Here is a 14,039-nt window from a genome sequence, read left to right as displayed (position 1 = left end):
CCATCTTCAAAGCCCTGCTCAAAGCCCACCTCTTCAATGTCACCTTCGGCACCTAACCACCATACCTCTATTCAGAAATGTAGACTGCCCCCACTTGACATTTCGCATTTTAGATTGTAAGCTCTTTTGAGCAGGGACTGTCCTTTGTTAGACTGTACACCGCTGCGTAACCCTAGTAGCGCTCTAGAAATGTTAAGTAGTAGTAGTAGTAATATGATTTGAAAAATAAAATGACCAGGCAACAAAAAGGTACAAAAAATTTCATTTTCAATGTTGTGAATATAATATGTTGAATTTGAAATGTACATCTTGCCAGAGTTGATTTTAAACATGGCTGGGGTCCAGGACAGAAATCTAGGAAAGGACCCCAAAGTCCATTACCAGGCTGCGTCTTCAGCTTCCAGCAGGCAGGCTTTCTCTGGCCAGGGAACCAGGCACAATTGCCCTAGTTGCAAACCCTAACACCATCCCTGGCATGTGCTGTCTTTATATTTTGCCCAGGAGGAAATGCGTTTCTTTCATGTTTCTCTGGTGTTGTACTACATGCAAGGTCTGGTTTCTTGGGGTTTCTGTTTAATTTATATTTCTAGAGTTTGTGGTCATTTATTCTGTATTTGACATTTGTGTTCTCTCTGTGTGAGTGAAGTATTCTGTTAGCATGACGTTTCTATGTAGCATTCTGTAGTAATTTGGCTTGTTCAGCTTTCCTGATAAATGTATTTGTATTTTAGGGCCCCTCTATAATATTTAATGCACTTCCTTTTCATAGGTAGGATCCTTGTTTTTGGAAGTTAGTGTTGGCATTGTAGATTTGCTGTGGGTTCTCAGTGACTTTTGTTTTATAGATTTTAAAAAAAATTAATTTATAATATGTCTGTTATTAAGATTACACTAGAAACCAAAATTTCTTTGTATGATGAGTTTTATGGGGAAATGTCCTTGCTGTGCTCTGTATCCATTGTTTGTGGAGGGCCAGGAGGTCCTCTGGATGCAGAATGTGTTTGGCTTCAATAACATATGTGTGTTGGAGTGCCATGGCTCAATGGGGCTGACGTGCAGTCTATTGTACTGCCCTTAGCTCTCAATTGGCCCGCAGCCACTGAAGCCTGCACTGCTACCCTCATTGAAGTTATGGGGAGCATGGTAGGGACAGAGCATGGGTGCATCAGGTTTCTGTTTTTTCTCTTTCAAAAAAGTTGTAGTGCCCACCCATCCAACCTGTTGGCCCACCCAAAAATTGCCTTCTGGCTACACCACTGAGTAGCGCTATAGAAATGATAAGTAGTAGTGGTAGTAATATAAAAGGGATATTGAAGAAGACTGATAGATGCAATTTAAAACAGCTGGCTAGTGCCGGGGCTGGTGGCTGGGCGGCGGGGATAGTGCTGGGCAGACTTAAACGGTCTGTGCCAGAGCCGGTGGTGGGAGGCAGGGATAGTGCTGGGCAGACTTATACGGTCTGTGCCAGAGCTGGTGGTGGGAGGCGGGACTGGTAGTTTTGGAGGCGGGGATAGTGCTGGGCAGACTTATACGGTCTGTGCCAGAGCTTGTGGTGGGAGGCGGGGATAGCGCTGGGAAGACTTATATGGTCTGTGCCCTGAAGAGGACAGTACAAATAAAAAGGTAGCACATGAATTTATCTTCTTGGGCAGACTGGATGGACCGTCCAGGTCTTTTTCTGCCTTCATCTACTATGTTACTATGTTTAGTGAAGAAAATCTTCAACAAGTTCACCATGAAGAAAAAGTCTACTTTAATTGTAGTGGCTCCATTTCCACAAAATGACAATCTAAGAATGTGCCCCAGAAGAGACAGCATGATAAAACAATACATTGAAACACAAACCAAAAAATGGTTGTCTGATAAGTAATGGCCCACCTTTAGGTTCCTTCCTAACTGTTTTCCTAAGGATATATGGCTTGCCAATGCTTCAGTAAGCCTTAAAAATCAAATAAACAGAAGTACAAGCACACACACACACAAATTGGGGCTCATTTTCACTGCACTAGTCTATATGGTGTTCATTTTCAAAGCACATAGACTTATAAGGTTCCATAGGTTACCATGTAACTTTGTAAGTCTAAATGCTTTGAAAATAGCCTCAAAATCATCAGGTGTGGGGGGTGGGGAGAACCTTCTTAGACTCTTTCATATGGGACAAGCTCCAGCTTGCTCCTGGTTTGATCAAAGCATCACATCAAAAGGAGACAAAGCAAGGGTGTCCTGGTGTTGGCTACAGATCTTTGAGTACACAAAACGATGTGGTTATATCTTGCACAGTTATTTTAGAAGTGTCACTTGTGAAAGATAGAATGGTTAAAAAGGAAGAGGACTGATGTCTAAGTAGGGGGCAGTACCTACTGAATTTACAGTAATTGATCCCGATGTCCCAGAGGTTTGCAGTAGAATACAGCACTTCAGAGCGCTTTAGTTTTCCTGTTGTCTCACAAGTGACCCCCCTACAGGAAGATAACGGATAAGCCAGGAGGGAGGAGGAGCGGTTTCACTCCACATGTCTGGCTTCTCTTGTCAGAGGAATGTGATTGATTCAAACACTGAAGCTGTAACACCTCTTGCCAAGAAACAAACAGAAGAAAACAGAGCTTATTTTAAAACACAACACAGAACTTGCAATTGAAGAGCCAGGCTGCCTCCGCTTTTAGAATCTGTTTACAAGGGAACTGGAAGGAAACCAATAAATATTTTTAAATCAAGTTTACAGTTAAGGAAGTTAAAAAGACCCATCAAAGTGCTCCACATGTGTTGCACGGAATTTCGGTGGAGATAAGCTGAGACGCCGGAACTTTTTTTTTCTAATTACACTAAAATACATTTTAATCAGTTTATTTTTATAAGGGTGAAAAAGATGTGGCTTGCTCTACTCTCTCTCTTTCTTTTGCGCTCCGAGCTTATTCTTGCCTCAGGATACAACTCCTTTAGGAAAAACACGGACACGATGAGCAAGAAGCAGTATCAGGTCCAGCACGGAGCTTGCAGTTACACGTTCCTGCTTCCTGAGGCGGACAACTGTCGATCTCCTACAAACTCCTACGTGCCTAATGCAGTGCAAAGGGATGCTCCGTTAGATTACGATGATTCCGTACAGAGACTGCAACTTCTGGAAAACATCATGGAAAATAACACTCAGTGGCTTATGAAGGTAGGAGAAAAACGTGAGCTGCAAACTAGGGCTGAGCTTTTACAAAGTGCATCCTATTTTTACTATCAATTCTTGATGCATACTTGTGTGCAATGCACTAGCTAATAAGGGTAAAGCTTTTAGGGGAAAAATAATTTCCCTTTGAAGTTTTTAATCTTTTCTTTATCAAATACTTAAAAGAGGGGAAGGGGAGGAAGTTACAATAATGGTCAGCTAATTCTTACTTTATAGGTTATTCTAATAATTCTAAACTAACAACAGTCTTGTAGAAAACAATTCACAAGTTTTGTGTAATCTTGACAATATAGCCAATTTTTCTCAAACAGAGGATATCTTACTTTACTGAACTTTGCCTTTAATATTTCTCAGTCTATTATCAACAGCCATAGAATCCATTCACAAACCCCCAGATTCTATATATGGGGCTGAGATTTGCACAAGCATTGAAGATCCGTGTGCAAATTAAATTAGCTTACAAGCCAATTGCAGTTATTGCAGTAAATTGGCAATAATTGAAATTTGTGCGCACATCTCCCCATGCCCTATTCTATAACCCTGCACACCTAAATCCCTTACCACACAACTCAAAAGGAGATATGGCCAGGGGATTGGCAGAGGCGCTCCTGGTGTTGGGTCCAGATTTCAGCTGGCGTAAATACCGGCGTCCAACTTTTGGCACGGAAATGGGTTTTAAGCGCTATTCCATAAATGGCCTTCAACCTGAAGTGCAATTTATAGAACAGCGTTCCGCGCCGATATCTCAGGGCCATTTATAGAATGCTCTGCAAAGTGTATTTTTTGGGGGGGAGGGGCAAGAAGGGTTAATATGTATTTAATGTATTATACTTTTGTATCTCTTGTACAATATACCAAGTTCAAAGTTTATATAATAGGTTTTTTTTTAGACTGTATGTGGTTATGGCAAGGCTACTTGTCAAACTAAGATTATACAAATTATTCATTTAGAAGTTTGTGTTTTGAATTTTTGTACAGTCTTCACATTCAGATGAGAGCTTTTAAGGATGAAAGTGTAGGAAAAGAGTCATATATTCCTTTTCCTGTAACCATCTCCAGTGAATTCTCAGACAGCATGCAGAATGCAGCTTGTTTTCACATGGAAAAGGTCAAAAACATGTAATGAGTTAAATATTACAAAGAAAGCAATCATTTTAGAATTCTGTTTCAATAACGGAAGCTATTGAGCACGAAAGCATTCCCTTAATCCATGCTATAAATATCAGATGTCATCACAAATTCTACTTACGTTTAGACAGATTTGTGATCTTTCATAATTAATTACTGTAGAATAGCTTGGGCACTACCAAATGAAACTTTGATAAATATCTTAAAAGCAATCCACAAAATGTCAGTAAATATTGTTTGAGTCATTTATATCTGTTGACATAAGCCATGTCCAGAACATAAAAGAATATGTTGCCATTATAACAGTAATTTTCTAAGGAAAATATACACGCACTTTCCTTTTGAAAATTACCCCTTGGAAAATACATCCATACATCTACAACTGTCTTTGGCATCCACATATCTTTTTTTTTTAACTTGGGGAGTAATTCTTTAAGGTGAGTGCCAACATATAGGCAGTAACTATGCATGCAAATGGCCTGAATACTGGCCTGTATTCACCAATGTATGTAAATACATTAAATGCCAATAATCCGGCTATGCGCATATCTTTGACAGTTCATAGTTTGCAAGTGAGCAGTCACAAAGGCAGACTTTGCATACAGTGTGGGCAGGGCTAATGTCTGTTACAAGTGTATCTCCCAGTTCTAGGTGCAAGCATTTACACCAGCCTTGTGGCTAGTGTAAAATGTTCACATCTAACCACATACGTGATACATATCCAGTTACACTACTATTCTATAAAGGAAAGTAGGTGCCTATTTTCCTTTATAAAATAGGTTCCACTTAGGCATCCCTTTACAGAACTGTCCTCTATGTGTGCATGTTTGAACTCTAGATCCTGGAATGCCACTCCCTATAACCAAATGCTCAGAATGCTGACATTTACAAGTGAATGTGTACATATATGTGTGTAAATACTTTATGCATTATTTATACATTGGGGTGTATTAACCACCTTTTGAAGAGATTCACCCAAGGCGGTTATTCTTACCCTACAAAGTGGGTATTTGCAAGGGGGCATACATCGGGGAGGAGCATGGGCAGGTCACAGATGTGTCTCCCACTTATGCAGGTTAACTTATAGAATACTGTAAGTTACACATGTCCCTGGCATATTTAGGCACACAAAGTTATCATACCTCTATGGCTAGTGTAGATACATGCCCCTGGGGTGTCTACTGTAAATGGAGGTGCCCAGTTATAGAATTGCCTCCATAGAGTATACAGACTGTATGTGAATAAGTTTAAACACATAGGAGTCGATATTCAAAGCTATTTAACCAGCCAGAAATGGTTCCTGGCCAGTTAAATCACTTGTTTGGGGCTATCTGCTGATATTCAGCAGCGCTTAACCGGTTAGTGCCACTGAATATCACCACTGACCACTAAACTCAAAGCCAGCTATTCTGTGGGCAGTCCAGGGTCCAAGTTGGCACTTCTGCGGTTAAGTGCCGATATCCAGCACTTAACTGTCTAAGTTTAGTGGTCAAATCAGACTGTAATAAAGTCAGTCCTATCTTTTTGTGGTGTCGCTTATGAGGTTAAGTGCTGAATATTGCACTTAAAAGCATGTGAGATAGCTGGCTGCATAAACCTGGATACTGAATGCTGGTGCCTGGACAAGGTCTGGGATTGAATATCCAGGAATAATGCTGTCAGCAGATAAAAAAAACCCCACTCACCACCATTGGCTGAATATTGACCTCATTCTCTTAGCAACTGTAGAAAAGGCCATTGCCGTACATAAAATGCTGTTGCTTTACTTACAGAAATGTCTTTTAGAATTATAGCACTAATTATAATGCTAAAGCAGCTAACTTAATTTAACTATTGAAATCAAAATGTATGCATTTAATTAAAAAAATTCTTGCAAAAAGATATGAGGGCTAGTTTTACTAAAAAAGGCACCTCCACATTAACAAAAGCTAATATGCATTTTTTACTAATAGTCCTAAATTGGACTATTTATTAATAATACAAATTCCATGCTAACACAGTAGCATATTTGATTAAATCTAGCCCAAAGTCTTTAAATAGAGTGGAGGAGTGGCCTAGTGGTTAGGGTGGTGGACTTTGGTCCTGGGGAACTGAGTTCGATTCCCACTTCAGGCACAGGCAGCTCCTTGTGACTCTGGGCAAGTCACTTAACCCTCCATTGCCCCTTGTAAGCAGCATTGAGCCTGCCATGAGTGGGAAAGGGCGGGATACAAATGTAACAAAAAAAAATACTCCATAAACTTTAACTTTGCTGCACAATCTTTGGTGGCAGGGTTAGAGATGTGAGCTGGCTAAATTTTCAGTGTTCACATTGGCTACACAACACACTTTAAATTATGTATTAAAAATCATCAATTAAAATCCTCACTGAAGTTTCCTGGAGAGTATTTTGATCTCAAATGAGTTGTGTTACAAAGTAATCACTTCAATCCCCTTTACAGACCTTCCAACCTAAATTTCAGAGGTCAGTTCATGAAAGAGTGGTAACCTACACTATTAACATGAATTATGCATGTTATTTCATGAATCAACACCATTAGAAACAATGTGCCGTACTAATTAATGCATGCACAAACATTTAGTATAGCTTACTGTATGTTGGCTACTAAAAATACTGAATCATTCTGTTAATGATTTAAGGCAAGATATATTCAAGAGTTTTAGGAGTTTTAGTCAGCAGAAAAGCAAATAAATGGTGGTTTTCTAGTCATTTACACATCATGTTTCCATGATTTATGTACTATTTAAACATTTCTAGCCCACACAGTCTACCATTATTGGTGGGGAAATGGTTTTACATACATAACAACAAATAACTTCAAGTCATTAAAATGGTCATACCTTGGTGGTGGGCATGTGCATGGACAAAGTGAACAGATATGTACATAAAGCGTTGAGGAGTGGGTGACATCATCTGATGGAGCCCAGCATGGACACTGCCTAGCGTGCATTAGATAAAGTTCTAGCAGCATCCCACTGTGCATGCACAGGTTCCTTCCTGCCCGACATGCGCGTGCAGGCCCATATGTCAAATGATATAGCTGAAAAAGAAAACTCCTAGGGGAGGTGGGTATTCTGCTCAGGGAAGCAATGCGATGTGAATGTGTGGACTGAATACCATGTCACAGCCTTGCATATCTCCTCGATGGAGGTTGATCTCAAGTGGACTACTGAAATAGCCATGGCCCTGACATCATGAGCTGTGACATGACCCCCAATAGTCAGCCCAGCCTGAGCATAAGCAAAGGAGATGCAATCTGCTAGCTAACTGGAAATTGTGTGTTTGCTGATGGCTGCCCCCATCCTGTTTGGTTCAAAAGAAACTAAATTTGGGTACACTATCTATGGGCTTTTGTCCACTCCAGATAGAAGGCTAAGGCTCGCATGCAGTCTAAGGTATGTATTGTGCCAGGATGGGAATGAGGTTTGGGGAAAATTGTTGGCAGAACGACTGACTGGTTAAGATGGAACTCAGACACCACCTTAGAATGGAACTTAGAATGCATGTGAATAACTACTCTGTTGTGATGAAATTTTGTGCAAGGTGGATCAGCTATTTGGGCCTGAAGCACACTGACTCAGTGAGCTGAAGTGACCGCCACAAAAAATACAAATTTCTAGGTCAGATACTTCAGATGACAGAAGACAAAAGGCTGAAAAGGAGCGTTCATCAGCTGAGTGAAAATGATGTTAAGATCCCATGACACTGTAGGTGGTTTGACCTGGGGCTTCATCAACAGCAAACCTCTCATGAATCAAACAATTAGAGGCTGTACAGAGATGGGTTTACACCCTACATGGAGATAAGCACTGATTGCACTGAGGTGTATCCTTACAGAGTTGGTATTCAAACCAGACTCAGATATGTGCTGGAGGTATTCAAGCAGTCTTTGTGTAGGGTAAGGAAGAGGATCTAGAGCCTTGACCTCACACCAGATGGCAAACCTCCTCCAATTTAAAAGAATAACATCTCTTAGTGGAATCTTTCCTGGAAGCAAGATTCTAAAAACTCCCTCAGACAAACTGAAGGACTGAAATTTTACACCCTCAACATGCGGGTCCTGAGGGCCAGGGTCTGGAGGTTGGGGGGTGCAGAAGAGACCCCTTGTTCTGTGTGATGAGGGTCAGAAAACACTCCAATCTCTATGGTTCTTTGGAGGACAACTCCAGAAGAAGTGTGAACCAGATCTGCCTCGGCCAGTGCAGGGTGATCAGGATCATGGTTCCCCAATCTTGCTTGAATTTCATCAAAGTCTTCTCTATGAGAGGTATGGGAGGATACCCATATAAAACCTCTCTGTCCCCAATGTAGGAGAAAGGCATCTGATGGGAGTCTTCCGTGTGACTAGAGCCTGGAACAGAACTGAGGAACTTTGTTGTAGAGATGAGTGGCAACATGGGGTGACGTTGATGCCATTGAGGTGCTGGTGTCAAAGATCACTCCACAGGCAGAATCTAGGCCTCAGAAAGGCACCAAGACTGAGGTGCAGTTGGCACAAGTGCCCTTGATGCCTGAGCAGAGTGCAGCTGGAACATCTGCGCCAGCTTCTCCCAAAGCATGGCTTGGTACTGCTCATTGAGGGCAAGCATCAGCAAAGGCTGAGCCACCATTTCAGAGATAGCCTGGAGAAGTGTCAGTGTTGAACCAGAAATGGGAGCCTGGCTACCTGAAGACCGGTGCACTGGCACCTCCATTAAAGAGGGAGTGGTCCTCTCGATGCTGGCACTTCTCTGGAACTGGTGATTCCGATGCCCTGGTGCTCCAGGCACCACACTTCGAAGAGGACCAATGCTTCTTAGGCTTCCCTCAACAATCAGTATCACAGTCCCTCGGTGCCGTCAATGAACCCATATGCGACTTTGGTGTCGGGTCCGATGCTGACCAGTACTGGCGCCTGCTATCAGCACCTGATGTAGAGGGAAGTGGAGACCTCCACAATGCCAGTGCACTCCCAGTGGTTGATGCAGTCTGGGCAGCCATCAAGGTTGATGCTTCCAGTGCTGATGGACTGTCCAAGGTGCAAAAATGTTTTTCCTGCTGGACCTGACATGTTCTGCATCCTTAATTGTATTTTTAGACAGAGAGAACAAGAATCAGCCTGGAGGTTAGGCCCTAGGTACCCAAATGCAACAATTGTGTGGGTTCATCATAGAAATCACCCGATTACATTGGGTGCACCTCTTGAAGTCACTGGGGGTCATCTTAGACATCGAGAAAAGAATCATGGCCAAATTAAATTCTTCAATCTTGAAAGTAAAAATGCTGAAGTCTAAGCAGGCCTAAAGAGCTGTGAAAAAGAAAGAAAACTTGAAGGGCCAAAAATAACCAAGATTTAACAGGGAAAGGTACAGAAACTATGAGGAACATAAGTAAAGAGGGATAAAAACCCAAATGGGAATGCACTTGAAAGTTTGAGTAAAAAATGTGCTGAGGGGAGACTATAAAGATGCATCGTTGTAGCTCCTGGAAGAAACTGATGGACCTGCACTTGGCTCTTCAGGTGGGAAGGCACCCACACATGCACAGCAGGATGCTGCTACAACTTTCTTTAACTAATATATGCTAGACAGCATTTGCACTGGGCTCCATCGGATGATGTCACCCACATATGAAAATACAACTGGCCTGCATGTCCTCAGAGAAATTATAGAATAATATAAATTACACACATACTAAATAATATCAAGAGACACCAGCTATAAGGCTGGTGTAAGTGATCACGCCTTAAAATGTAAGGGCATTTTCTGCCACTTCCCCTACTATTCTATAATGAAACGAAGGTACCTGCTCACTCACTTATCTTAGGTACCCTGTTACAGAATTAATATCTTTGGTGGCAATTCTATAAATTGGCGCTAATATTTAGGTGTCCCAATGCCATGGGCATAGCGCCAACTCTATAACAGCTTCTTGACATCAAAATGTTGTTGGCATGTCTAAAATTAGGCACCAACAGTTGTGCCATCAATGGTAGTTGCAACTGTTGGTGCCTAATTGTGCCCTGAAGTGTGCCCAAGACCCGCCCCCTCACATTTACATGCTATGATGTTGGTGCTTACATTAAAGAATAGTGCCTAGCATCTCTGTATGTAATTGCCAATTAGTGGCACTAATCACATGCATAAGTATTATTATTCTGTAACTTACATGCATACTTGCCCCCTAATTCTATAAAAGTCGCCAAAAATTGTGTACAAATTTGGGCATGCACCCAATTTGCGCAAACAATTTAACTGAATAACAAGTTAATTAGCACCAATAATTGGCTTTTAACAAGCAATTAATAGTGCTAATTAGATTTAATTGGAATTTATGGACGCAGGATGCAGTTTATTGTCACAGTTCAACATTACTTGATATGCTGCAAATAAAAAACAAATTAAGCTTACTTTTCTGAAGTAGGCCGTGAAAACTGTAAGGCTATTTATAGCTATTCTGCATGCTGTTTAGATTCTTTAATTTTTATTTTTTTCAATTTATGTTTTGTATTTCTTATCTTTTCATTAATTTTTATTCTTTAATTTTTATAGGGCTGCATGTCAATTAAAATTTGTAATCACAATGGAGGGTTATGCGACTTGCCCAGAGTCACAAGGAGCTGCAGTAGGAAAAAATAAATAACATACCTTTAATTGCGTGATTAATCACAATTAAAATTTTAATCGAAATGCAGTCCTAAAACAAATATCTAAGCGGTTTACAAAGGCTATTAAAGGAGTATAGGGAAAGAAAGGGAGGACACAGGTGACCTAGGTTACAATGTCAAATGAATAAAATTATTAGAAAAGTAAACCAAAATAGTAGCAAGGTTAGAATTATAGTAACAAGATTATAACAATGGTAATAGGTAGACACAGTAGGAGGAAAGTGTGGAAGAGACACAAAAGTGAGGCTGTTGCAGCAATGCAACCTTAGGACATCACCAAAAGAAAAAAATATTCATTAAAGAAGATCAATATTTAGTTATAAACTTTACTGCATCATTAATCCAGCATTCCATGCTTCAGACACCAGTGATGCCAAAGTTTTAGGGGAGAAATTATCAATGTGGACAACCGCTAAGGTATGCTATCTTAAGACAGGTCCCATTTTATGCAATGATACCTATTAACTGGGGTTAACAGCAAAATAACACATCTTAACGGTAGCCCACATTGATAACTACACCCCTTAGTGTATGTTTGGTTAAACTATAGACAAAATATTAAATTTAAAACTGTACAGACAAAAGTTAGGTCCCACCAAAGCTACTGCTCTGGCACAACTGTGTGTATTAAAGGGGCAGCAGATAGATCTGAATTAACTTCACAAAATGCTGTTAGCATCTTCTTTCCTTGTAATAAAGCATTGTTAGGCAAATGAAACCACTGTTTTTATTGTGAACGAAAAGGAGAAATTATGCCTTACCTGTTTCTTTCATTTAATTGCAGCAGATGAATCCAGAAAGTAGTGGTTTAAGGAGGCCAGAAAATATCACCCAGGCTGGGTTTTGGCTTCTCCTTCTCAGCCCAGAGTAGTAAACCAGAAAAAATGCTGGTGCGGAGGGTAAATGGGAATATATAAATATGCCTCCTTGAGATCCAAAGTCACAGAAGAGAGGGTAACAGCATACAAAAGTCAACAGAAACAGAAAAAAAGCAAACACTGGGCCTTCAGGAAAGGAAAAAATGTATTCTTTAGTTTGGAAGATGCCCCGACATGGGCCGTGTTCCGGCGTACAAACGCCTGCCTGCTGGTAGGACCTCCCTTTTTGGTACTACAAAGTAGACTGAATAGCAGCCCCATCCCTGCTCTGCAGTTGGGACAGGCATCATGGCACTGAGATCCTGCAAGTCATGCAGAGTGGAGAGAACAGCCATGCATTTGGATACCTGCACGGGGGATTCCAAGAAAAAATCTCCTATGGGAGAGGAGAACTCTAACTTGTACTCTTCTCTGATAATGTCGAGTACCCATTGGTCTGATGTAATCCTGGCCCACTGCTTGTAGAACTGGGTCAGCCAACCCCATTAAGAACAGAGCCAAGCAGCGGACCAGCGCTCCATCACTGGATAGCTCTTGCTGAGGGCACAAAGCAGGCCGCAGCACCCACTTGTCATTCCAAAAGGAAGACCGCTGCTGGTACCTGGATTGGTGAAAAGCTGAAAGAGGAGATACCCAAGCCGAAACCCGGTCCTGGTGTATTTTCTGGCCTCCTTAAACCACTTGTTGCTGGATTCATCTGCTGCTGATGCTAAAAGAAGGAATGCATTTCTGTGGACACAAAATCCACTGCCAATATGTCTGCTGTAGGCATGAACAAATGAAGTAAAAAGAAACCCTAAGACAATAAAAGTACTTAATATTATATTCCCATGCAAAAATGTATCAACCATAACCAATTTTCTTAATTATTCAAACTGGTACAAAATTCATAATATATGATAGAATATATAAAGGTAACTATCAATCTATAACAAGGCTTCTCAAACCTGTCCTGAGGACTCCATAGCCAATCAGGTTTTCAGGACATTAACATGCATTTAATAAATCTCTATGCACTATATGGCAACCCTAAATGTACACAGTGTGGATATCCTAAAAATCTGACTGACTGTGAGGTCCACAGGACAGGTTTAGCAAGCCTTGATCTATAAAAACCATAGGAAGTGAATAGAACCAGTGACTGAGAAACAAAACCAGGTCTTGCATCATGGTTGGTTGCCACAATGACTTAAATTCAACTCATCTCAAAATGTAATCATCAAACAAACATTTGAAGCACCAATCTCAAAAATTCAAACTTTCAAGTGTACATATGTGCATCAAAATCTACTATGTATTTTGGAAATGTATATATGTATTCATGTCTGTATGTCTGAAGTTGGCTCCTAGGGAGATGAAACTTGGTACACAGGTACATTAAGGTCTGGCAGTGGTTCCTAAATAGGTTCCAACTTGGATGCCCACAGGAGTGCCCTGAAATGGAGGCTTATCCAATTTGAATACACTTAATAGAGTGAAAAAGATATGTGCAGAGTCAGCAGGCAGAAAACAAACACAGTAGAAACACGATTAGTAGCTGACCAGATTAGGCACACAGAAAATCGAGAAGCAGAGAATGAAGAAAGCAGGAATAAATGATTAGCAGCTAACCACACAGAAAAATGCTAAATATTGTGAGGTGGAGAATGATAAAAGCAGGGTGAGATGATTAGCAGCTAACAGAACACGTGTATAAAATGCCTTCAGTTAAGAGGTGGTCGATTGGAAAATAAGCGAATAATGCCAAGAGGAAGAAAATTGAAAGGTGAGGAAAATCCAACTGCATAGAAGTAGTAAAAATATTTATACTATTCAAGAATTCTGAGAGTCAATACTATTGAGTATGCTCAACTTCAGAAGGGCCACTTGAACTACTCTAAACTATCTAGCATAATTTAATAAAACATGTTTGTAGTTTTCAAGTTTTAAAACACACTAACGCCCCTGTTTAACTAAGCAAGTGCTAAGGGCGTGCTAGCGTTTTTAGCACACACTAACTGTGTAGGCATCCATACTATTCCTAAATTTTCATATTGTTGAAAAACATCATAAAAAAAAAATCAAGATGTGTTTTCAAGTGGCCATAAAACTTGAAAAAAATTGTCAACTTCGATAAAAAATGTGTATCTTAAAAAATGTTGAAATTCTGAAAAATTGATGAATAAAAAGTGTTACTGTATTATGTTACTAGCACAGCTAGTATTCCATAAA

At 40.5% G+C, this 14,039-nt stretch overlaps 2 protein-coding genes across 2 annotated transcripts in view; one reads left to right on the top strand and one right to left on the bottom strand.

Moving 5' to 3' along the window:
- The window catches only part of MCPH1 (microcephalin 1), a 629,434-nt gene that overhangs the window by 127,192 nt on the left and 488,203 nt on the right, over positions 1 to 14,039 (bottom strand). The window lies entirely within an intron of this gene.
- Positions 2,572 to 14,039, top strand: part of ANGPT2 (angiopoietin 2) — a 248,444-nt gene continuing 236,976 nt past the window's right edge. Inside the window, exon 1 of the mRNA XM_030198945.1 lies at positions 2,572 to 3,160. Within this exon, the coding sequence (XP_030054805.1) occupies positions 2,867 to 3,160 (294 nt within the window). The 5' untranslated portion in view covers positions 2,572 to 2,866. The remainder of the gene's footprint in view (positions 3,161 to 14,039) is intronic.

This window comes from Microcaecilia unicolor, chromosome 3 (assembly GCF_901765095.1).
Source record: "Microcaecilia unicolor chromosome 3, aMicUni1.1, whole genome shotgun sequence".
NCBI classification, from domain to species: Eukaryota; Metazoa; Chordata; class Amphibia; order Gymnophiona; family Siphonopidae; genus Microcaecilia; species Microcaecilia unicolor.
This window is presented reverse-complemented; position numbering and strand designations above follow the sequence as displayed.